We start from the raw sequence: 23,321 nt of genomic DNA, 5'->3' as shown, positions 1-23,321 counted from the left end.
TCAATTAAATAAAAAATAAAAAGAATAAATTTTTGTATTATATAACTGTATTTTTGTTTTTCTAATTAAAAAATAGCTAACTCAACTTAGCACATCCTAAAGTCATGAAAATTTCCATAATGTTGAATAATGTTTTGAGTTAAATTTTGTACAAAAGACATAAGTCAAAATTGTACATCAACCATATCACATTGGAACTCAACCTCAATTTCAAAAAAAATTAGTTTTGTTCTTGATTGGTAACATTTTTTTAACTTAACTCATGTTACCAATCAGAACCATAAGAATAAAGCTTCTTTTCTTTTCCATGAATATATGGTAATTTCTTTAATTTCCTAGGATCTCAATCATCATTTATATATATACATGTTTTTTTTTAATAGGCCTCCAATTTTCTTTTAAATCTATGAGATTTTTTTTGAAAAGGATTTATACATATTTATTATGTGTGTAATAAAACCAATTATGAATTATGTACATGTCATTGAATTTGGAAGTGATAATTGTCCAATATATATCTTAATGATTTGATTAAATTCACCTATTCAACCTTCCTTCATTGTTGTTTAATTAATATTATTAACTTATTGATGACATGCTTCATATCAAAGACATAAAATCTGAAATTCTATTTCAAAATGTAATAGTTTTAATTCCTACTAGTAAAAATTGGTAATTTTAATGTTCTTGTATAATGGTGAGATATCTTTGCTTTCTCCATTAATAAAAATCAATTGTTACCCTTTTTCTTTGTGTACAAGCTATATAATTTCTTGTCTATATATATAACAACCTCATCGGTATGTAAATCATAAAAAAAAACGAAAATAATCGCATCAACAAGAAGCAAAACAGATTATTATAGGAGATTCTCACTTTGTTTCATCTCTCGCCATGATGAATGGTTTACCTTTCCATCTCCTAGACGAGATTCTCATCAAACTAGAACCCAAATCTCAGGCCATGATGCGATGCACGAATAAATATTTCCAATCGTATCTATCTAACCCCGAGAACTGCATTTTATGGGCCAGACCTAGTTTCTTTCACATTTCCATGCTTGGCTCGTATCATATCTTCTGCCAGCCTTTGGTCTCTTCTTCATGCGATTCTATGTCAATAGAAAAAGTATTACATGGGATGAATTTATTAAGGCGTGAGCCATATTACATCTTGGGATCATGCTCCGGCCTTGTCCTAGTACTATACATCGGTGGCCTCGTCATCGCAAATCCCTTAACAAAAAGGTTTCGAATCATCGATTACTCTAGGTCAAAGCTTATACCTACGTTTTGTCCAAAAAAAAAGCTTATACCTACGATAGTTGGTGATGATCCTACAAAGAGAAGGACGTGTGTCGGTTTCGCGGTAAATCGAAATCGAACCACCATGACATTCAAGATTGTCTGCATACTCCAGATGGAAAGAGTATACGGATTCGAGATCAGCGACGGAGACTCATGGAGATTATCAGAAACAACCATCACCGCTAGATCAAACAGTCATCTCATGAGAATGAAACCAGTTTACTTGGACGGCACTCTTCACTGGTTGAGAGACGACGGGAGCATCGTAGCTTTTAATCCCGAGACAGAGCAAGCACGCTTCATCCCTTCCATATTCCATCGTGGAGAAGCGTATGCGCAGTTGCTTTTCGCGGAAGACAATAAGAACAATAGCTTGACCTTGTTATCACGGACGAAAAAAACAATCGCGGTTTACACACTACTCGGGGATTCAAAGTGGGCTCTCGCCAAGCAGATCAAGAACATGCCTATCGACGAAAGAGAGGGTTTCTTCTGGGACTTGGTTGCGTACGATGGCAAGTGTCTTGTGGTGAGGGATATTAAGAAGGGTACTTCAGAAAATGTGGTTTATGTGTGCGACATGGAAGCTAACAGCTGGAGAGTTTTGGGGCCAGCCGTATGTCGGTACGCTACCTTCCAAGACGTGTATAAGATTACGCCCTCTTTGTTCTTTGTCGAAGAGGATAAGCAGCATAAGGTGGTTGTAGCATCTAATGACAAACAGATCTCCTATCTAAATGTTATTATGGGACTCATTGATATAACCAACTAACCAAGTAAACATTCTCATGTTTTCCAAGCATTATGCACTACCATCAAATCCATTTCCCATTTATATATATGCGTTTAATGAGTATTTTTAATTTCTACTAAAAAAATTGGTAACTTTAATTTTCTTTTCTTATCTTGCTATTTAAATATCACTTGTTTCCCTTTTTCTGTCTGAATTTTCATAAAAATATTCTGGCAATCTAAAATACTATAAATATATAATATTTTGAAGTTTCATGATTTCATCAAAGTTTATTAAAAAGTTAAATTTCTATCTTAAAATCCATCAAAATGTAATAATTCTTTCTTCTACTACTTGGTAACTTAAATTTTCTTGTATTATGGTGAGATTGTCTTGCCTTTTTCCTGTAATGAAATTGATTTTTCTTTTCTTCTTTCTCTGCGTGTCAAGCTAAATTGGTTGTCTGTGGTTCGTAAATCATAAAAAATATATATACTCACATCAACTATCGAAGCAGAATTGCAGAAGTAATTAAGGAGATTCTCACTTTTACCTCTCATCATGAATGGTTTACCTTCGCATCTTCTCGACGAGATACTCTTCAAAGTGGAACCCAAATCACTGGCAATGATGCGATGCACGAATAAATATTTCCAATCTTGTATATCTGATCCCAAATTTGAAAAATACTCTGTCTGGACCAGATCAAGCTTGTTTCACCTTTCCTGCTTTGGCGCCACTTACATCTTTTGCTTGCCTTTGGCCTCTTCAAGAGATTCTATGTCACTAGGGAGTGAGGCAAAACTGTCTAGAGAGCCATGTTACTTTTTTGGCTCCTGCTCCGGCCTTCTCCTACTATATATCGGTGGCCTCTTTGTCGTGAATCCCCTCACAAAGAGGTTTCGACTATTGGATCACTCCGGCTCAAAGTTTATGCCTGGTCGTAACGTTGTTGGTATGGAAAGAGCGATGTGCGTCGGTTTCACCGTAAATAGAAATCGTTCCACTAAGAGATTCAAGATTGTCTGCATACACGAGATGGAAACGGTGTACGCATTCGAGATCAGCGACGGATACTCTTGGAGATTATCGGAAACGACCATCACCACTAGCACAAAAAGTGATCTCATGGTGCATATGAAGCCTGTTTATTTAGACGACACTCTTCATTGGTTGAGAAACGATGGGAGCATCATAGCATTCAATCCTGATACAGAGCAAGCAAGCTTGATTCCTTGTATATTTCATCGAGAACCAGAGATGAAACTGTTGTTCGCAGCTGATGATAAGATAAATCGCCTGACCTTAGTATCGGGGACAAAAGAAGAAATTTCAGTTTACACACTAGTCGAGAATTCGAAATGGACCCTCGCCAGGCGGATCAAGAACATAACTATGAAGGAAACTGAGCTTGTATGCTGGAACATTGTTATGTACGACAGCAAGCATCTAGTATTGAGGGAGAAGAAGCATAGTTTAAAAGGTGTTGTTCATGTTTACGACATGGAAGTTAATAGTTGGGGAGTTTTAGGGTCAACCACACCTTGGTCAAGTCGCGTCCGAGGCTTCTATAAATTCACACCCTCCTTGTTCTTTGTCGAGGGGGATGAGCAGCAGAAGGTGATTGTAGCTTCTAATGACAGACGCGTTTCCAATCTAACTGCGTTTATGAGACTCATTGATACAACCAAGTAAACTATCTCATGTATAAACATTATGAACCAGATTTCTCCAACCTTTATGCACTACCATGATGAGCTTTTTAAAACAAACTGAAACACTTGTGTAGATAAAAGAATAGGAGACATGTTTCTTTTAGTATCACCAGAAATCTCCACAAGAACAAGATCCGTCTTTAAAATGATGAAACCTATTTGTATCTCTAACGAAAATTTCTCTACCTGCGTAACTCGATATAAATTTTATGACTGAATGACAGTCGCCGCATATCCTAAGGTTCTTTATGACCTGAAGAGGCGTACCGTCCGGTGTGTTCAGAAGACCGAAAACTACTGCTAGTTTCTCGCTGTGTCCCCATAACATCTGCTCTTGCTCTTGCTCCTCCACATCTTGCAGAGCAAAATCCAAATTTGGGCGGTGACCCGATTTCCTCATCTCTTCGCAAATTTCATCCATCTTCTCTGTTATTTGATCTATCTGCGGATGGGATTTGTCACCAGCTAGAAGCGTGTACACTTTGTTCTTTACTTGAATCCAGCTGCATCCCGGGTTCTTCTTCAGTCCCTGACTCTCCATCTTGTTTCTAATACTGTCTACTTCTGTCCACATGCCTTTAGCCGCATATATATTGGACAAAAGAACGTAAGTCCCTGGGTTTTCAGGTTCTAGATTGAAAAGCTTGTCTGCTGCAATTTCAGCTAAATCTACATTGTTTTGAAGCCTGCAAGAATTTAGCAAAGCTCCCCACACGCAAGAGTCTGGCTCAAAAGGCATCTCCTTTATCAAATCATACGCTTCTTGCAACTTGCCTGCACGTCCAAGAAGGTTTACCATGCAAGAATAATGTTCCAACCTTGGTTTAATCCCATATTCCTCTGACATCATGCTGAAATATTTCCATCCTTCATCTGTTAAACCTACTTGGCCACATGATGATAATAAACTTGTAAAGCTGATGAAATCAGGTTTTAACCTAGTTCTCACAAGAGATTCAAATATGCTCATGACTTCTTTGGCCTTCCCGTGCATAGAATATCCATTCAATAAAGAATTCCAGCAAACTAAGTTTTTTGTAGGCATCATATTGAAGACAATCTGAGACATGTTGATTCTTCCACACTTAGCATACATGTCAATCAGAGCACTCCCTACATGAACATCATCCGAAAGGTGAACCCTAACTGCAAATCCATGAGTAGATCTCCCATGACCCAAAGCTGCTATATTTCCGCAAGCTGGAAGCATCGAAGGGATTGTTACACGGTTTGGCTTCACCCCTGCAACCTGCATTTCCCTAAACAGTTCCAAGGCTTCGATATCTTTCCCGTTCTGTGCACACCCAGCTATGATTGAAGTCCATGACACGACATTAAGATCCATCTTTTGTTCCTTGAACAGCTCAAACATCTCAAGTGCCTTGTCAACAAGACCATTTCGAGATAGCCCTGTAATGTACGCATTGCAAACCCCAGTCTCAATCATCTCAACTTCATCGAAAAGTTTTATGATTCCATAGACATTGCCAGACTTGCCATACATATCAATCATTGCACTGATGACACATTTATCCTTGAGTAGACCCTGTTTAATCACATATCCATGAATCAGCTTCCCCAAATTCAGCATCTCAGAGTCTCCAATTGAAGGAAGAACACTTGAAACCGTAACCTGATCTGGACAAAAACCCATATGATGCATCTTCTGGAACATTATCACTGCTTCCCTATGATACCCACTACGATTAAACCCACTAAGAACACCATTCCAAGACACAATATTAGGCTCAATACCTGATTTTTCCATCTCAGAGAAGATACGAACCACCTCCTCTAAGCAACCCTTTCGCGCATAGCCACAAAGCAAAGCACTGCAAGTCACAACATCTCTCCCAGACATTCTGTCGAACACTTTGCGTGCATCACCCATCCTACCACACCTCATGTACATATGAAACAAAGACCCCTGAACAAACGCATCCATATCCAACCCAGAAACACACGATACACAATGTATCTGCTTACCCAGATTAAAAGCAGATAACTCAGCACAAACCTTGAACAGATTCGGAAGAACATGAGTATCCGGAATCAACCCATGAGAGAACATCCGAGAAAACACTCCAATGGATTGAGAGAAAAGCTTGGATTTGGTTAAAGCGTATATAAGAGAAGAGAAAGAGTAAACACTAGGATCCGGAATCGATTGTAAGACGAGATCAGCATCGTCGAAGCAATTGTAGTTGGAGTATGAAGCAATGAGTTTGGCGGATATATAGCCATCGTTTTGAGCTCCGGATTTGAGTATACGAGCATGGGCTTGCGCCGTCTTCGATAACGAAGAAGACCAAAGAGATGAAGAAGATCCCAAGAACCCAACGATCGATTGAGGGATTTGCACTATCAGTGGAAGAACTTGTTTCGTTGTTGTCATTTTACTTAACTAAAAACTAAAATAAAATAATTATTCCCGCTTAACCTTTTTAATCACCTTCTACGTCACCAGATTCTTCCACGTCATCATAATCAGAAATCAACGGCTGAAGATGAAGGAGTAAATAGTATAATCTTGGCCGTTGAATCTATCTACTCCGAGATTTATAATCTCTTTCTCTTGAGAAATTTGATCTACAGAGAGAGCGATGAGGATGAGGATGAGGATGAGGATGATGATGATTCGAACGGGTATGGTGTTCGTTGTCTTCTTCGTTGGAGCTGTCGTACAAGCGCAGCTGATACCTCCGGTGAGGCGTGACGGATTCGTGTATCCACCGGGTCGGAAGATTGAACCGGATACGATACTTATCGAGGCGTATTTTGACCCGGTTTGCCCGGATTGTAGAGACGCTTGGGAGCCACTAAAGCTAGCGATTGATCACTATGGATCTCGCGTTGCTCTTGTTCTTCACCTCATTCCTTTGCCGTCAGTGTTTTATTTCTCTTCCTTTCAATTTCTTTTTTTGCTAGGTGTTGAGAGAGATTTTAGTAATTCGATGTTGAACTAAATCTATGCATGTTATAAATATTTGTGATGGACTCAATTGATAAGTAGTTTGAGGAAGTAGCAGATATCGTTTATGTTGCCATATCTGTTGTGTGATTGAAAGCTTTGGGGGTTTTGGATATTTTGCAGCTTCCATGACAATGCATTTGTAGCATCTCGGGCCTTACACATCGTCAATACCTTAAACGCCAATGCCACCTTTAACTTGCTGGGAGGGATCTTCAAGCATCAGGTCTGATTAGTGTATATAAAAAAAAAAAAAAAAAAGCTTCAATTAAACAGAGAAAAATGTAAAATCCTGCGGTTCTGTTTTTTTCAAGTGAAAATGTTTATATGTGTACTCCATTTCTCGCCGTGTTTTATATGTTTGTTTGTGATCAGTACATGTGACTTCTTCATTGAAATTTGCTTCAACAGGCATTGTTTTACAACTCGCAAACACAACTCATGTCAAGACCTGCAGTTGTGGACAAATTAATCAAGCTTGGAACAGTTACATTGGGAAACTCATTTTATTCTCCTCTTAAATCTGGCTTCAGCAACTCAAAATCTGATCTTGCCACTAGGGTTTCCTTCAAGGTGAGATCCCTTGAGAGCTTTCCCCCCTTCTCAAATTTTAAATACTTAAAAGACATTTTCACTAGTCTAGGTATTTTAAGATTGTTTATTCGATTTTGTCCTCTGTATTTGTGCTCATATCGTCAATTGGATAAACCAAATGGAGTGATAGGGATCCTTCACTACATAGTCACCAGTCATATTGATCTACTAGTAGTGCAGTAGACGAATTTCGGGTTCCATAGCTTGAATTCTAGTAGCTTACCTTCTGTCATTACTCATTAGAGCTATTATAATAACAACTAGTGTCCACTCCATAATTAATTGTGTTGCTTTTGTTCTCATTGCAGTATAGCGTCTCAAGAGGAGTCTCTGCGACACCAACCTTCTACGTGAATGGGTTCGAGCTTCCTGGTGCTGGTTCTCCCAAAGATTATGAAGGATGGAGAGACACCATCGATCCTCTGCTTAAACCACAAGAAGTAGACATACCAGACACCTTCCTTTCATTCCTCACGCAATCATCTTATTAGTTGTAATTTCTATGCTGTGCCAAACTCCCACCTATATATATATATATATATATATATATATTTGTACTTTTAGTCTAAAAAATCCAAGCATCAGTCTCATACATGTTCATATTACTTTTACTTTTACAAAATTGCATAGTCTAGTAAGATTCTCCTAGAAGTCGTGTGTATGTGATACTATTTTACTTTTTACAAAAATATTTAGTAAAAAAGGTGGTTTGTACTTGTAGTAGCGCAATGTGCAGCAAGTAAAAGGGAAGCGATAGAGATTCAATATTTTTCATTTGCTCTATCTTTTTACTGATTGACTAAGGAGGAGGAGTAATGTGTATGTGGAACAATTTAGATGAAAAAAAAATAATTTTAGTAATTTTAAAAATATATGAAAAGTGGTTTCTAATGGCACAAAAAGTTTTAAGTCTCAAATCCAACATTCCAACTATTGTTTGGTCTTTAGGATTGGTAACCCGAGAGTAGTAGCTAGGTGAGATGTAGTTAGTCATCAGTCCGATTTGCTATGTTTTCTCTTTTACACAATGTGGAATTTCTTTAGCCCACCCAAAAAACTAAAAAGAAGAAGAGAAAAAAAAAAACAGATTTCTAGTGACACTATATATATAAAATGCGATATTGTTGGTGTCAAAAAGCTTCTGAAAAATAACTTTAAACGGATCTTGATCAGGGTACCAAAAGACTATAACCGAGCCAAAACTGTCTGCATTCATTCTGCAAACTATGGCTAGGTTTTTATCACCGGAATTGAGATATACATAAATGAAGTTGAAAGTAAAGAGAAAGAGAAACCACATAGTTCAAGAATTGTATAGATAAGGTGAACTTTTGAAAAGTTACCATAGGAAAGTTTTAGAAAATAAACAATTTATTGATTTATATAATAATAAGCATCATAATGTTCTTAAATTATATAGACTGACCAAGGGAATAGGTTTCCCTGAATCAACAAGAGAAAATATCTATTTACAACATCAACAAAATTATTTATTAATCTTATATATACATTTTGGAGACATTTATAAAATAAATCCTAAGTTCACACCTATTTACAAAGAATGTCATTGACATTAAATATTTTTTAATTTATAATTTACTATTTATTAAAATATGATAAAGTTTCCGATTTTTGATTAAAATCATGCTTTCAATACAAAATCAGTGGTAATATACGATTCTTTTCCAAAAAATTTGCTCCATTTAATTACATATTTATTTCTATATACGATTATCCTAAAATATCTTACCTACATATATGATTTATATATAAGGCAATCAGATCTTTATTACTCTTCTTATTTTCTCTGATCAGATCTTCCCATATATTGCTAAGACTCGGTGCCAAACAAACAATCGACATTAGTTTACTTTCGAAATATCTGCAGAAAAGGAAACCAATATTAGATCTTCCCATATATTGCTAAGGCTTGGTTTCAAATTCTGTTTTATTCATTTTTTAGAAATTGTAATATATTGTCACAATGAACGTTACTAGCATATTACAAACATATTCTATTATATATGTTTAAACCAATTAATTTAGTTTCAAAACTGTTATTTGGTGAAGATGTTATCAACTTGATCATCAAGATTTTAGCTCTTACTAACCCAAAACCCTCTCAAAATACTATAAATAAGACTCAACATCTAAGCTAACCAAACACGATAAACACTTCCTCTATAGCAAAAGCAAGCAAAATTTAATTACTCTAATGACAATTTTTTATCATCTTCGTCTGAATTACATTTTATCGTCTATAATATTGTTTTGTTAATCTTTGTTACTTTATGATAATTTTTGTTTTTTAGTTCTAATTTTTATGTTTGTGTAGCAATCGAGTTATAAAGATCATGTATCCACCTAATTATGCTTTCTTAATCCTAAAGTTTGTTACTATCAGGGATAAATGGAGGTACTAACCTTTTTCATGTGTCCTATATGAAATCGAACGTTGCTTCTTCATTAAACGCTCCTATCTGAATCATTAATTTAGAAGTTATCACTTGCGACAATGTTTTGCTCCTGCTTGAGAACATATTATCAATCTCTTCTTGAACTAACTTTCAAACTCTGTAATTATATTAATAATCGATGTTAGTAATTTACCATGTTCATAACAAGATTATATATTAGAGCAAGTGGTAATATTATTTATAACAAGATTATACATTATAACAAAAACGAAATCAGAGCAAGTGGTAATATTATTTTCCGGCAGAGTATCATTTAGTGGTAGTGGTAATTATAAACGGTATTGATTTTTATTTTGGATAATTGGGTTCTTAACGGTGACAGATATCTTATTTATCTACGGTGGTGGTGATGGTTTTATTGGTGATGGTATATGGAAATCATAATAATTCTATTTATTATAATTTTTATTTTTGATTGCCTATGATTCTTTCCAAGAACAAGTTTTAATTCATTACTCCTATAAGATTGAATTAAAATAAATGGAAATGAAAGGATAGCAAGATTTTTTTGTCCGTGAATAGTTCTTTAGCCATTTTTTATTTAGTTTATTTGATTTCCTATTTTATCTTTAATTTAATATTTTCAATGAAACTAATATAATTAATAGATATGAAGTTTCAAATTTTTGTAATTCTATAACTTAGAAAATGACTATTTTTAATGATGTTTTTTTATTCAAGGAGTGTAGGTTCAAAAAAATCTTTTAACATATTTTTCTAATCAAACATTGATAAAATTATCTCATTTTATTTTAACTAATAACAATAATATACGTGCATATGATTTGTTTAAAATTATATCATTCCGCATATATAAAAGAAAATTGTTGATTACAGATTATAACCAATGATAAAACTAAATATATATAAAAACAAATAAATGCAACTTAATTTTTATATATTTTAATTTAATAAATATATTCTCGCGGTGTACCATGGATGAATATCTAGTTATCTCCTATATATCTATCTTAACATTTTTTAAGTACATTTTTGTGTCATCCTCTCTTATCTTTGTATCCAAACAAGTCTCAACTAACATCTACACAATCCTTACAACCAAACACAATCATTTCCTTATTTGATAATATTAATTTTCTAAAATAAATCTATCTAATTTAAATCAATATGTTAGATTAAAATATAATTCTCCTTTTATTTTTATTTAATCTTATATTTAATTATTTTAATTACTATTTAATACATAAAGTTAATAAAATTTTAGATTTTTCAGCATATAATGTGATTTGAATTTTTATAAACGGATATATATTAAAAATTGTCTTAGGATATTTCTAACCAAACAAGTATATCCACATATAGAGCTCGGAATATATTTTTGGAGTACAATAGGGTGTCATCACTTTTTGCCAACTTCGGTCGGGTTTTTAACTAAAAATATAACCAATTCAATTATCCGGATCCTCCTTAAGATTGCCAAATATTTTGGGCCGGTTTTTAATTCATAGCATACTTATTTACATCCAATTAATGCCAATTAATGCTCATTGTATCTTAGGAAATATCTAATTTGCATGCCGAATTTTTAGGACCGAGTTTGACAAAAAAAATTGATAACCCAAATTATGTAATCACATCCTCTTAATCACATCCCTATAATATAACAACTAATTCAAAATAAATACATCTTAGGAAATATCTAATTTGCGTTTAATAAACGATTACATATTTGGTAAGATCTTATTAGATTTAAATGTACACTATTAATCCAATAATATCAATTGAGAATCATAATAAGAATATGCCAGATCATTCATTTCTAAATCATAACTAACAAATCGTAAAATGTATATTCTCAATTTGTGAATCAAGAGTTTCTACAAAACTCTACCTACAACCGTTAACAGTATATATATCAACAAAATAATAGACCCGTGGTGTACCACGGGGTAAAACCTAGTTAATAGAGAAGCATTCTCAAGAAAATGATGATGTGTCGTCGATAGAGAGTTCGAGACACCAATGAATTTATTGCTTTCATTTTTATGGATATTTACATATAATTACTATTGAATGATTAAGGAATATTCATTTTCAATTAATTAAAAAAATCAAACATATCAATTTTAAAATATACTTTAATCATTTTTATAACATATTTAATTATTATAACATTATTAGATCTAAAAAAATTTCAAAACCCGAATTTATTCACCTATTAAAAAAAACTGATTACTATTCACATATTTAAAATTTACAAAATAAAATTATCACAATAATTATTATTATATGATTTATTTAATGTTGTTGGTATAATATTTCACGGGTGAAACATATTCTTACACCAAAAAAGTTTAAACAAAATAATTTTTTTTGCATAGATCGAAGAAAGAATGATATATATTTAGTTGATACATAGTACAAATTTGATCTAAACATATTCTCATGGGTTATATATTTTGTTTTTACACAAACAAATTTTAGATCCTCAAAAATAATTTTAATTATAACACTAATTTTATCTGCATAGATTTATGTGTGGGTTATTACCTAATATATATAGATAAATGATATTTGGATGCTGCTGCACTGTTTCTTTGCCACACTCTCTCTCTCTCTACTCCTGCAGCTGGAAGCCAAACTCGAAATCGTCCCATACATCATTAGCGCCCTTCAACCACTCAACCCATCAAAGCTCTCATCATCCATATTCCATCATCATGTCTCGGCTATATAAGCAGAATTTACAATGAAGTGGTTTCTGATAGCCTACAAGTTTTAAAAACTCATATCATCCAAAATATCTATTCTTTGGTCTTAGCTAAGCTTTGCTTTAGTGCTCGTTTGATTCTACCTAGGTAATATACTTAGTGGTCGTTTGGTCTTATTTAGCTTCGGTAATCTGATCCTAATGGTTAGGTGACCTTTTTTCTTATGTACTAGGTGGTAGCATGTGCCTTATTAGGGTTATTACATAATTGCTATTTTATTCTGAAAAATAACATAAATTAACATGTTATTATTATTTTAGTTTTTTTTGTGTACATCAAAATATTTTACTTATGTTTTGCTTATATTTTACATAGATTTTAATTATTTTTTGTTAATATACTTTTTCAAATTAAAAATATATGTGAACTTGTCATATTGGACCATAAGATTATATATTTGTTAAACCGTCTTAGATTTGTTACCATTTTAGCAATAAATCTAATATATTGCATTTGATAATAATATCGTGCATCTTAAATATTTGAATTTTAGGTTTTTTATTATGTTTTAAATTATAAGTTGATCAATATATGAATTTAAATTACAACGTTTTACTATATGAGTTTATTGACCTAGGTAAATGAACCACAATAAATAGACTGCTTAAACCACACGAAGTAGACATACGAGACACCTTCCTTTCAGTCCTCACGCATTCATCTTATTAGTTGTAATTTCTATGTTGTGCCAAACTCCCACCTACACCTACGTATATATATATATTTGTGTACTTAGACCATTTCCAATGGTTTTCCCTATTTTTTTTATCTATAATAGAGATCTTTATAATAGAAGTGAGTTTTACTCCAACCCACTTCTATTCTCACATCTAATTTAATCTAATTTAGACACTTTTCTCTATAATAAAATCTTTATTATAGAGAAAAAAATAGAAGACCATTGGAGCATCTTGGTGATACAAATGGAGAGTGTCTAAATTAGATTAATTTAAAAAAAAAGTTATAATAGAGTTGAAACCAATAGAAAAATAACAGATAAATTTGAGAGGGTCTTAAAGATGTCGTCATGTCTTAATGTAATACTTTTCTAATATAAATTTAAGACATCTTTGGAGAAAGAGAAGAAAATGTATTACAGACACTAATAGTATATGTTATAGTCTAAAAAATCCAGAAGCATCAATCTCTATTGTTATATTGTATGTTTCCAACCGTCTTAATTTGCAGCTTAAGGTATAATAAACATACAAGATTCTTCAAAATGCTACTCATGTTTTGTATAGTTCAAGTAATCATAAACTAATTTTATAATGCATTAACCATAAGTTTTCTGTTTGTAACTGAGATGAAAAAAAAAAAGAATGAGAGAGAGGGTGGAGAAAAGATATCCATGGTTATCGCTGGTCTTCTTATCCTCGGTTCGAATTGAACCGGTTTAAAATTTTTAAAAAATCAAACCGGAAATCAATTAGGGCAGTTCACTGGTGCATGGGTGTGTGGAAGAGAGGTTGTGCGGCTGTTATATATTAGAGAGGCGCCTGCAAACAACCGTCTCTTTAGGGCGTACCCCAAACTAAATAAACAAAAAAACCGAAACGAAACAGTATATTAAAATCTCTCGTCCAATTCCTTGGGCGAACACCAAACAGTTATCCCTTATCCAAAATCTTCTAGGGTTTCTTCGGGAGATCTAACCAGAACAGTCGAACAAGGTAAGCATTGAAGCAAATTTACTGGATAGATTCTAAGTTTTTTTTTTAAAAACCCCTGTTTCTAATCGTGTGGATTGAACGAGTAACCCTAGTTTTCCATCGCTGGTTTTTTGTATTCTGATTTTGTATTTGCTTTCGGTGGGGGTTTTTGTTTCCAGATGGATAGGTACAAGAGAGTGGAGAAGCCTAAGGCTGATACACCAATTGCTGAGAATGAGATTCGTATCACCAGTATGGGTAGGGCACGGAACTACATCACCTATGCGATGGCTCTTCTTCAGGTAATTGTGTTTCCTCGCTGAATCTGTTTTGGTTTTGAATATTTCTTCGACAGTAGAGTAATTTCCTTTGGATTTGGTTTGATATTCATAGTGTATAGAAGAGGTTCTGGTATTATATATGTTCTTGTAGATGGTCTATATAATACATTCAATTGGAAGTTCAAAATCGAGATTTTTCCGGCTTGGGAGTGGATGCATGTTTGTGCTTTTGATCAATTTCATACGTTTAAATTTTAATAATAGGAGTTGTGTTGTTATTTCTAACAGGAGAAAAAATCGAATGAAGTTATCTTCAAGGCTATGGGAAGAGCTATCAACAAGAGTGTGACCATTGTTGAGCTTATTAAGGTATTTTTTTCTTTTGGGGTTTTAGTCTGTTTGTTGCTTGCAGAGAGGGGAGTTCCATTGTTTTCTGAGACTTTTGTTGTGATTGTTGTTGATGCAGAGAAGGATTCCTGGTCTTCATCAGATCACATCTATTGGATCCACGGACATTAAAGATACCTATGAACCTACAGAGGAAGGCCTTCTTCCGTAAGTGGTCAACTAGACTTTAGTATCAATTTTATTGTTTTCATTGTGCTGCGGGTACTCACTTCTCCATGTTGTATTATTAATTTTGTTACCTCGACTTGTTATTTACTAAACCTTAACTTTTTTTCCCCTGAAGAATTGAGACCACAAGGCATGTGTCGATGATTACCATAACACTTTCGACTGAAGAGTTGAACACATCCTCAGTTGGGTGAGTTTCTAGATCCATTCTCTTATCTGGGGATATTTTGTTCTTTGTGTCTCAAAGCAGTTGTCTGTCTCGAGAGGTACATTGTCTCCAATGCTCTTGGTTTTAAATCGCGCAAAGCGCACTGTGGCACAAACATCCTGTTAATGTGCCATACACCATGGTGCATGCGGCGCATCGCAACATGGATATGAGGCACTTGATGTTTAGAAGAAAGAAAATAAGAGGTTTTCTGCTGAAACTTATTAAAACTTTAGAATAAACTAGCATAAAACAATCCAATCCATCTCAAAAGAAACTAAGAAAGTTAAAACAAAAAAAAAACAGAGATAGTTCTTAAACCCAGTAAACCACTAAGGCTCTAATCGAATTGAGTATTCTCAAACTCATAGTCATCACGATCCAAAATAGTATCTTGAAAGAGCTCTCCTCCACCAATACAAGTATACAACAGTTTCGATTAGTAGATGATTACCTTTTGCAGTAGTTGTAGACGTGTAGTAAAGCCGATTGACGTCTTCACGTTTAGGACTCGTGAATGAAAGAGATGACAAGACTAAATAAACTAGGGTTTTCGTATATAATGGGTGAAAAAAATGATCAAATCAAAGATTTTTGATTACATAAAATCAATAATGAAAGATATTATTCAGAAAATCAAATATACGTTTGATTTATAAGTAAACTACTATATTACAGAATGATTTTTTACCTTTGAGCCATAAACCATGTTGCGCTCGCCATAGGCAATGGTCGCATCGGCTATGGCTCATCGTTTCGCTCGCATCATGGATATCGCCTTGCCATAGTGTCCTGTTTCCCTCATCTCCTCACAGCAGTGCGCAACGCGTCATGGCGCCCCACAAGCGCGCTTTTTAAAACCAAGCCAATGCTAATACTATATCTTATTAAATGATGGTACAGGTACCAGTGTCCCATTCCTATTGAGATGGTGAAGCCATTAGCTGAGGTTGAAGTTGACTATGAAGGACGAGGTATTTATAGTTTCACTCGTAATGAACTTTTTCCAAGCTTCTATCCCTGCTGTCCTTTTTAAGTTACTAATTTAGCTCTCTTTTGTAGAGGGATCTCCTAGAGGCAGAGGAGGAGGAAGAGGTAGAGGAGGAAGAGGTAGGGGAAGAGGCGGCAGAGGTAGGATTAGTTTTGCAATTTTTCTTGTAATATCTTAGTTTCACCGTAGCTTTTGCATGGGTTTGTGGATAAGAGTTTGCGTGGATTGTGCTAACTCCTTTTTGGACTTACCAGGTAATGGATATGTGAATGCTGAGTATGATGATGGAGGAAGGGGAAGAGGTGGCAGAGGTAGCATATCTTCAGCAATTTTTCCTTACCAAATCCTATTTTCACTCTCTCTTTTTTGCATGTGATTTGTGGATAAGGGTTTGACTGTATTGTGCTATTTCTTAATTTTTTTCCGAATTTACCAGGAAGCGGATATGCGAACAATGAGTATGATGATGGAGGAAGGGGACGAGGCGGCAGAGGTAGGATTGCCTTTAGAAATTTTCTTTCCAAATCTTAGTTTCACCTTAGCATTTTTGCTTGTGATTTGTGGACAAGGGTTTGATTGGATTGTGCTATTTCTTCTTTCGTAATTGCCAGGAAACGGGTATGTGAACAATGAGTATGACGATGGTGGTAGGGAGCAGGACCGGTCATATGGCAGAGGACGGGGGCGTGGGAGAGGAGGACGTGGTGGTCGTGGAAGAGGAGGTTACAATGGTCCCCCAGCTCACTATGAAGCTCAACAAGATGGTCCTCCAGCAGAATATGGATACAATTATGGTGCTCCAGCAGAGTACCCTCCTCCACCTCAGGGTCGTGGTATGTTTATACACTATTGTTTTCTCAATACACAATGTTGACTGACTTATGTCATTAGTTCTTAAGGTTTAAAACTTGTTGGAACAGGACGTGGCCGTGGAAGGGGAGGAGGCCGTGGAAGAGGAGGAGGCCGTGGTGGATTCAACAGATCAAATGGAGCACCAATTCAGGCTGCTGCTTGAGTGACCAGGGTCATTGAATGGACTTGGGTCGTTTCTACATTCTCATGTTTTTTTGTCTCCTTTTCGTCAAAACAACTTATTTCCGTAGAATAATCTCTCGTTCATGTTGCCGTTTAAGTTATATATATGTTCATTTATTTATGGACGCCGTCTTGGATGATTCCAGTTTTTGTTCCTTCTAATTTCTATCAGTTTTCTAGTTTTGTCTCTGTTTCGAGTGTTGGATAAGTTTATGGTATATGTTTCATACGCAAGAGACATGGATACAGCTCGCAAATTACACACAATCGGACAAGAAGTGATCTATATCTTCAACTTTCTGGCATTGCATTTTCCATTGGTATTATATTTTAACAACAGAAAAAGATTACAAATTTAGAAGTAACATCATAAGCATTAAAAAAAAAAAATGTAACTCCAACGTATATTGAAACCAAAAAGAAAAAATTACCCACGGCTTGCGCCGGTTGTGTTTTGGGCCTACTCAAAGAAGAAGGCCCACGGAATAACCGAATAAGTCAGGTCCAATTATCAAAAAAAGTTATCGCCGTTGCCGGGGATCGAACCCGGGTCACCCGCGTGACAGGCGGGAATACTTACCACTATACTACAACGACCTTCGATGTTTATTTCCCTACTAAAGTTTATATATGGCAATATATAAAAAAGCTGTCTTGAACAAAAAGAAAAATAATACTTTGGAAAGAAAAGAGTCCCAACTCTCAAGCAGCATCAATCAGCTCGTCCTCCTCAAATCTGATCCGTCTTCATTCTCCCGGCGAATTACGTTTTGTCAATTCAGTAAGCTCTCTCTCCCTCCCCTCTCTTCGTCTTCCTCAAGTCAACTAATTGCTAGAATCCTCCCGTGAAATCTCATCCGGCTTAGTTGCACACACTTCTCCAAAAAACCCTAACCTTATTTTTTGTCTTTGTGTGAAGAGAGTAAGCGAGAGAGATTTGGGGAAAGATGACTCAGGACGTGGAGATGAAAGATAACCATACCCCTTCTCAATCTATCATCTCTTCTTCTACCTCAACTATGCAGAGTAAAATCTCGATCTATAGACACTTCAATTCGTGATTTAGATTTCCCAAATTGCTAAGTTTTCTGATTGGTTTCACACTTCTTTTTTCCCCAGATTTGAAGGAGATTGCAGCATTGATCGATACTGGGTTGTATACCAAGGAGGTCCGTCGTATTGCTCGTGCTGTGCGTCTCACTATTGGGCTTAGGCGTAAACTCACCGGCTCTGTGCTCTCTTCTTTCCTGGATTTCGCTTTGGTTCCAGGATCCGAAGCTCACTCTCGCCTCTCTTCCTTTGTTCCTAAGGTATTTTATGGGTTTTGGTTCTTCACTTCGATTGTTCCTATTAGCGTCTGGCTTTAGGGAGTTTAGATTCATGTTATGGGGTTCTTTTGATGTTGTTCTCTGAATTAGAACTGGCTTAGAGACTGAAATTCGAATTTTTAATGGTTTAGGGTGATGAACATGACATGGAAGTTGATACAGCTTCATCGGCTACACAAGCTGCTCCTTCTAAGCACCTACCTCTAGAGCTCGAGATTTACTGCTACTTCATTGTTCTTCTTTTTCTGATTGATCAGAAGAAGTACAACGAGGTAACTGCTGCGACCTCTTTGTGTTTTTTCATAAGTTACGTTTTCTGTTGTGGTTTTAGTTTCATGATTTCTTTTAATCATCTCTTAGGCCAAAGCTTGTTCTTCAGCTAGCATCGCTCGTCTCAAGAACGTCAACCGACGGACCATTGATGTGATTGCATCAAGACTCTACTTTTACTATTCCTTGAGTTATGAGCAAACCGGTGATCTTGCTGAAATTCGCGGGTTAGTAGCTGAAAGACTGATTGTTTAAGTTTTGTACTTGGTCTTACACATCATATTAATCAGTAGCTCAAAAGTCAATAATCTGGTTGATTTTTTTGTGCCTGCAGTACTCTTCTTGCGTTGCATCATTCTGCAACGCTTCGCCACGACGAGTTGGGCCAGGTATGTCTTTGTTTAGCTCATGCAGTCTGCATTCATTGCCTTGAAACTGTTACTTGCTTCTTTATCCAAGGTATCGTGTTGAATGCAGGAAACACTTCTGAACCTGTTGCTACGTAATTATCTACATTACAACCTCTATGACCAGGCGGAGAAGCTCAGGTCAAAGGCACCTCGTTTTGAGGCACATTCAAACCAACAGGTAGCCCTTGCTTATACCTTCATACTCTTAGTTTTCTCGGTTCTCTAGATTTCTATATGTGTATGAGATCTCCAATGCGACTTCTGCAATCTGTCCAGAGAATTTTTTTTTTTCTCATTTGCAAATTTACTTGTAGTGTCCGTTTTGCTGTCCTCTTTATACTTCTGACATCACCTCTTGCCATTACCGCCGTTCTATCTTGTGTTTTTCTTTGCGACATATGAATTTTGTTCTGTGTTTTAATCCTTCCATTGTTACAGCTTCAAAAGAATAACCAGCAAGAGGACTAATCTCAAACAATATACTTTGCAGTTTTGTAGGTACCTGTTCTACCTCGGGAAGATCCGTACCATTCAGCTCGAGTATACTGATGCGAAAGAGAGCCTTCTTCAGGCTGCCAGGAAAGCCCCTATAGCAGCTTTGGGCTTCAGAGTTCAATGTAATAAATGGGCAATTCTGGTTCGTCTGCTGCTGGGTGAGATACCAGAACGGTCAATCTTCACTCAAAAGGGAATGGAGAAGGCCCTCAGGCCTTACTTCGAGCTTACCAATGTGAGTCCACCTTCATAATCTTGCTGCTGTGACCTGTTTAAATTATTGTATGAGCGGATAACCTAACTGGGATTAGCATGAGTTACTTAAACCCCTATCTTTAAACCCATTCCTAATTTTAGTGCCCTAGACCCTCTTCTGTTACTTGTTGGTCTCTTGTGACACAGTTTTTTGCTGCTGTTTTTTTCTGCAACTTGTAACTATAGAGAGCATGGATTTCTGTCTGCTTACTGCTTCTTTATAGAGATATATGATGCAAATATACTGACTCTGATCTGAGGCATACTATTAAAACTCTGTTTTGGTTTTGCAGGCGGTTAGGATTGGTGACTTGGAGCTCTTTAGGACAGTCCAGGAGAAGTTCTTGGACACATTTGCTCAAGACAGAACGCACAATCTCATTGTGAGACTCCGCCACAATGTCATCAGGACTGGATTGCGTAATATAAGTATTGCATACTCCAGAATCTCTTTACCCGACGTTGCCAAAAAGCTGAGGCTCAACTCCGAAAACCCTGTCGCTGATGCGGAAAGCATCGTGGCAAAGGCCATTCGTGATGGAGCAATTGATGCGACAATCGATCACAAAAACGGATGCATGATCTCTAAAGAAACTGGGGACATCTACTCGACGAATGAGCCACAAACTGCATTCAACTCAAGAATTGCTTTCTGCCTCAACATGCATAATGAAGCAATCAGAGCATTGAGGTTTCCCCCGAACACTCACAAAGAGAAAGAAAGCGATGAAAAGAGGAGAGAGAGGAAGCAACAAGAAGAAGAGCTTGCTAAGCATATGGCAGAGGAAGATGACGATGATTTTTAGACGAAGGTAAATCTCTTTCTGATAGAGTTTAATCTCAACCTGTCTTTGGTTTTATTTTCCGATTCACAAGTTTACTTTGTGCCCTGCTCATCGTTCTAAGTGTTTTATTGAGGATTTTTATCCTCCGGAACCTTTATATTACTTTGGTTTAATTTTAGGAAAAGAGATTTATATTGTTGGTTTCAGAAGATTGGAATCTTTACAACTTCGTTTAATGGTGTTTGGGAGATTTTCGCATTTTAAGAATTGAACACTTTCAGCTAGCTGTATTAGGTGGGTCATTATTAGAACATGGACCATGTGGAAATATTATCATCTCCAGGCGATGCATACCATATAAATCTGCATTCGTATTTTACCATTAAATGATAGATAAGCACACTCATAAATATCTAGAGAATCAAAACAAGACATGTGTATAGCCATTAATAAGTAATTGAAACATTAGTCTACTTCTGCCAAACTAGGTATCATTTTCTTGAATAAAACAATCTCATGTTATGCTTTTAATTATTGGTATTTGTTGTTCGGTTCATTAACTTTAATAATGACAAAAATAAAACAGTAGAAAAATAATGCCCGGGCTCTTTGATTGCTACAACTGCCAACTATTTAATCCATACCATCAATGTAATTGGCATACTATAATCATTTAACTTGTAATGGCATAAGATAAATTTTACTCCACAACTAAATCTAAACAAGCTCCTCATGTCCTTAATCTTGTACTTATCACTGGGACAAACGACGACGTGACGGTGATCTTCCTCAACTTAGATTGGAAATCAAGCTTTCGGGACAATTAAACCGATAAATAATACTAATTAAAAGGATTTGGCTTGTTGCTAATAATGTAGGAGAAAGAGAGCATGTGAGTTTGTGACCGATGAACCTGCACATGATCGTATCACAGACAAAAAACTATCCTTTGTCTTCTTTCTTCTTATTTTTTTTATTCATTTTAATTTAAAATTTTAATATCCACCGCGTTGCATAGTATACAACAAACCAGTTTATTCACTTAGTTTTGATGTTATTTAAAAAGATATTAATCTAAATAATGGAAATAAATTATGATACAATTGTGACCATGCTACTTTAAAACTTGTAATCTTACAAATTAACTTTTAAGATCTGTATCTAAAACATTGCATCGAACATAAAAACAAAACTTATGGATTACAATCGTCTGGCCATGAGTAAATCAAGATAATATTTGGTTTTAAGTCTCTTTTTCTAAACTCCACAATAAAACAAAGCGAAAAAAGAAAGTATGCTATATATATGTTCAAAGCAATATTAGTGTAACCGATATAATCTGTTTGTACGAACATTTTGTGGAATATAAAACCATCTGCAGCATATTACAAACAGAGTTTGCAGATCTACTGTCTTTTTTTGGACTTATATTGTTACTTACAAATATACACATGTAGGAGATTTGCCTTTAAGAAACAAAGAAAGAAATAAAAGATACACACAGACACAGGCTAGATAAAAGATAAGACCACATGTAAGGTTTTGTTGCTACTACATAGTTTTAACACTCACTTACCACCTTTATTTAAACAACTCTCTCTCCTTCACTCGATCATCATCATCATTTATCATAATCTCTCTCTCCTTCACTCGAAACATTACAACCATGTCAAAGTCTCTAGCTGGCTTGGCGGTTTTAGCCGCTCTTTTTATTACGGTTGATGCGTTTAAGCCTTCTGGTTTAACTAATGGTCACGCCACATTCTATGGAGGAAGTGACGCTTCTGGAACAATGGGTAAACTCAACAGTTCCTTTAAATTTTCATACGGTTTTGACTCTTATGGATGGATTTTGGAGCGTTCGGTTTAACTGATTAATCATTTTCTTGATTCTTTAATCAGGTGGAGCTTGTGGTTACGGAGATCTTTACTCGGCGGGGTACGGGACAATGACGGCGGCGCTAAGCACGGCTCTGTTTAACGACGGAGCTTCTTGCGGAGAATGCTATAGGATAACGTGCGATTACGCTGCGGACTCGCGGTGGTGCAAGAGAGGAGCGTCCGTTGTTATCACAGCCACAAACTTTTGCCCACCAAACTTTGCTCTGCCTAACAACAACGGTGGTTGGTGCAATCCGCCCCTCAAACATTTCGACATGGCTCAACCCGCTTGGGAAAAGATCGGTATTTACAGAGGTGGAATCGTTCCCGTCGTTTTCCAAAGGTTAGATTTTATCAAAATGAATTAGATTAGGTTTCCATTTTTGTAATTGTTCTAATCTCTAAACTAAAAAGACTCTGTTTTCAAAAACAGAGTAAGCTGTTACAAGAAAGGAGGAGTGAGATTCAGAATAAACGGAAGAGACTACTTCGAGCTAGTGAACATTCAAAACGTAGGAGGAGGAGGTTCGATTAGATCTGTCTCCATTAAAGGATCAAAGACTGGTTGGTTAGCCATGTCTCGTAATTGGGGAGCTAATTGGCAATCAAACGCTTACCTCGATGG

At 35.7% G+C, this 23,321-nt stretch overlaps 6 protein-coding genes and 1 non-coding gene across 8 annotated transcripts; 5 read left to right on the top strand and 2 right to left on the bottom strand.

Moving 5' to 3' along the window:
• On the top strand, positions 710–3,803 carry LOC104740723 (putative F-box/kelch-repeat protein At1g20940). The gene is made up of 2 exons (XM_010461405.2): positions 710–2,078; positions 2,772–3,803. The coding sequence occupies exons 1-2, from the start codon at positions 895–897 to the stop codon at positions 3,733–3,735; spliced, it is 2,148 nt and encodes a 715-aa protein (XP_010459707.2). The 5' UTR covers positions 710–894; the 3' UTR covers positions 3,736–3,803.
• Positions 3,719–6,150, bottom strand: LOC104743410 (pentatricopeptide repeat-containing protein At1g20230). Its single transcript, XM_010464498.2, has one exon. The coding sequence runs from the start codon at positions 6,148–6,150 to the stop codon at positions 3,862–3,864; it is 2,289 nt and encodes a 762-aa protein (XP_010462800.1). The 3' UTR covers positions 3,719–3,861.
• LOC104740722 lies at positions 6,321–8,034 on the top strand. Its single transcript, XM_010461404.2, has 4 exons — positions 6,321–6,639; positions 6,850–6,952; positions 7,138–7,299; positions 7,629–8,034. Exons 1-4 carry the CDS (start codon positions 6,359–6,361, stop codon positions 7,809–7,811), a joined length of 729 nt encoding a protein of 242 aa, XP_010459706.1. The 5' UTR covers positions 6,321–6,358; the 3' UTR covers positions 7,812–8,034.
• LOC104740721 (cold and drought-regulated protein CORA) lies at positions 13,997–17,461 on the top strand. 2 transcript variants are annotated; one of them, XM_010461402.2, is made up of 11 exons: positions 13,997–14,202; positions 14,361–14,483; positions 14,751–14,831; positions 14,929–15,017; positions 15,154–15,228; positions 16,150–16,220; positions 16,309–16,377; positions 16,492–16,548; positions 16,674–16,730; positions 16,849–17,070; positions 17,158–17,461. In XM_010461402.2, the coding sequence occupies exons 2-11, from the start codon at positions 14,361–14,363 to the stop codon at positions 17,250–17,252; spliced, it is 939 nt and encodes a 312-aa protein (XP_010459704.1). In that variant the 5' UTR covers positions 13,997–14,202; the 3' UTR covers positions 17,253–17,461. The 2 variants fall into 2 exon arrangements, with proteins under 2 accessions (XP_010459704.1, XP_010459705.1); XM_010461403.2 differs by lacking the exons at positions 16,492–16,548; positions 16,674–16,730 and having other exon boundaries at positions 14,020–14,202.
• Positions 17,798–17,869, bottom strand: TRNAD-GUC. Its single transcript has one exon. It is a non-coding gene; the product is annotated as a tRNA-Asp (tRNA).
• LOC104740720 (26S proteasome non-ATPase regulatory subunit 3 homolog A) lies at positions 17,961–21,073 on the top strand. The gene is made up of 9 exons (XM_010461401.2): positions 17,961–18,053; positions 18,192–18,298; positions 18,392–18,582; positions 18,732–18,872; positions 18,961–19,097; positions 19,205–19,259; positions 19,348–19,458; positions 19,771–20,010; positions 20,324–21,073. Exons 2-9 carry the CDS (start codon positions 18,220–18,222, stop codon positions 20,834–20,836), a joined length of 1,467 nt encoding a protein of 488 aa, XP_010459703.1. The 5' UTR covers positions 17,961–18,053; positions 18,192–18,219; the 3' UTR covers positions 20,837–21,073.
• LOC104743409 (expansin-A11-like) lies at positions 22,297–23,319 on the top strand (the record flags this gene model as incomplete). The annotated part of the gene is made up of 3 exons (XM_010464497.2): positions 22,297–22,611; positions 22,718–23,039; positions 23,130–23,319. Coding segments are annotated over exons 1-3 (642 nt in total), but the record flags the coding sequence as incomplete, so codon positions are not given.

This window comes from Camelina sativa, chromosome 14, assembly GCF_000633955.1.
Source record: "Camelina sativa cultivar DH55 chromosome 14, Cs, whole genome shotgun sequence".
In the NCBI taxonomy this organism is placed as follows: Eukaryota; Viridiplantae; Streptophyta; class Magnoliopsida; order Brassicales; family Brassicaceae; genus Camelina; species Camelina sativa.
Note: the sequence above shows the minus strand (reverse complement) of the source record. Positions and strands in the feature narration are given on the sequence as shown.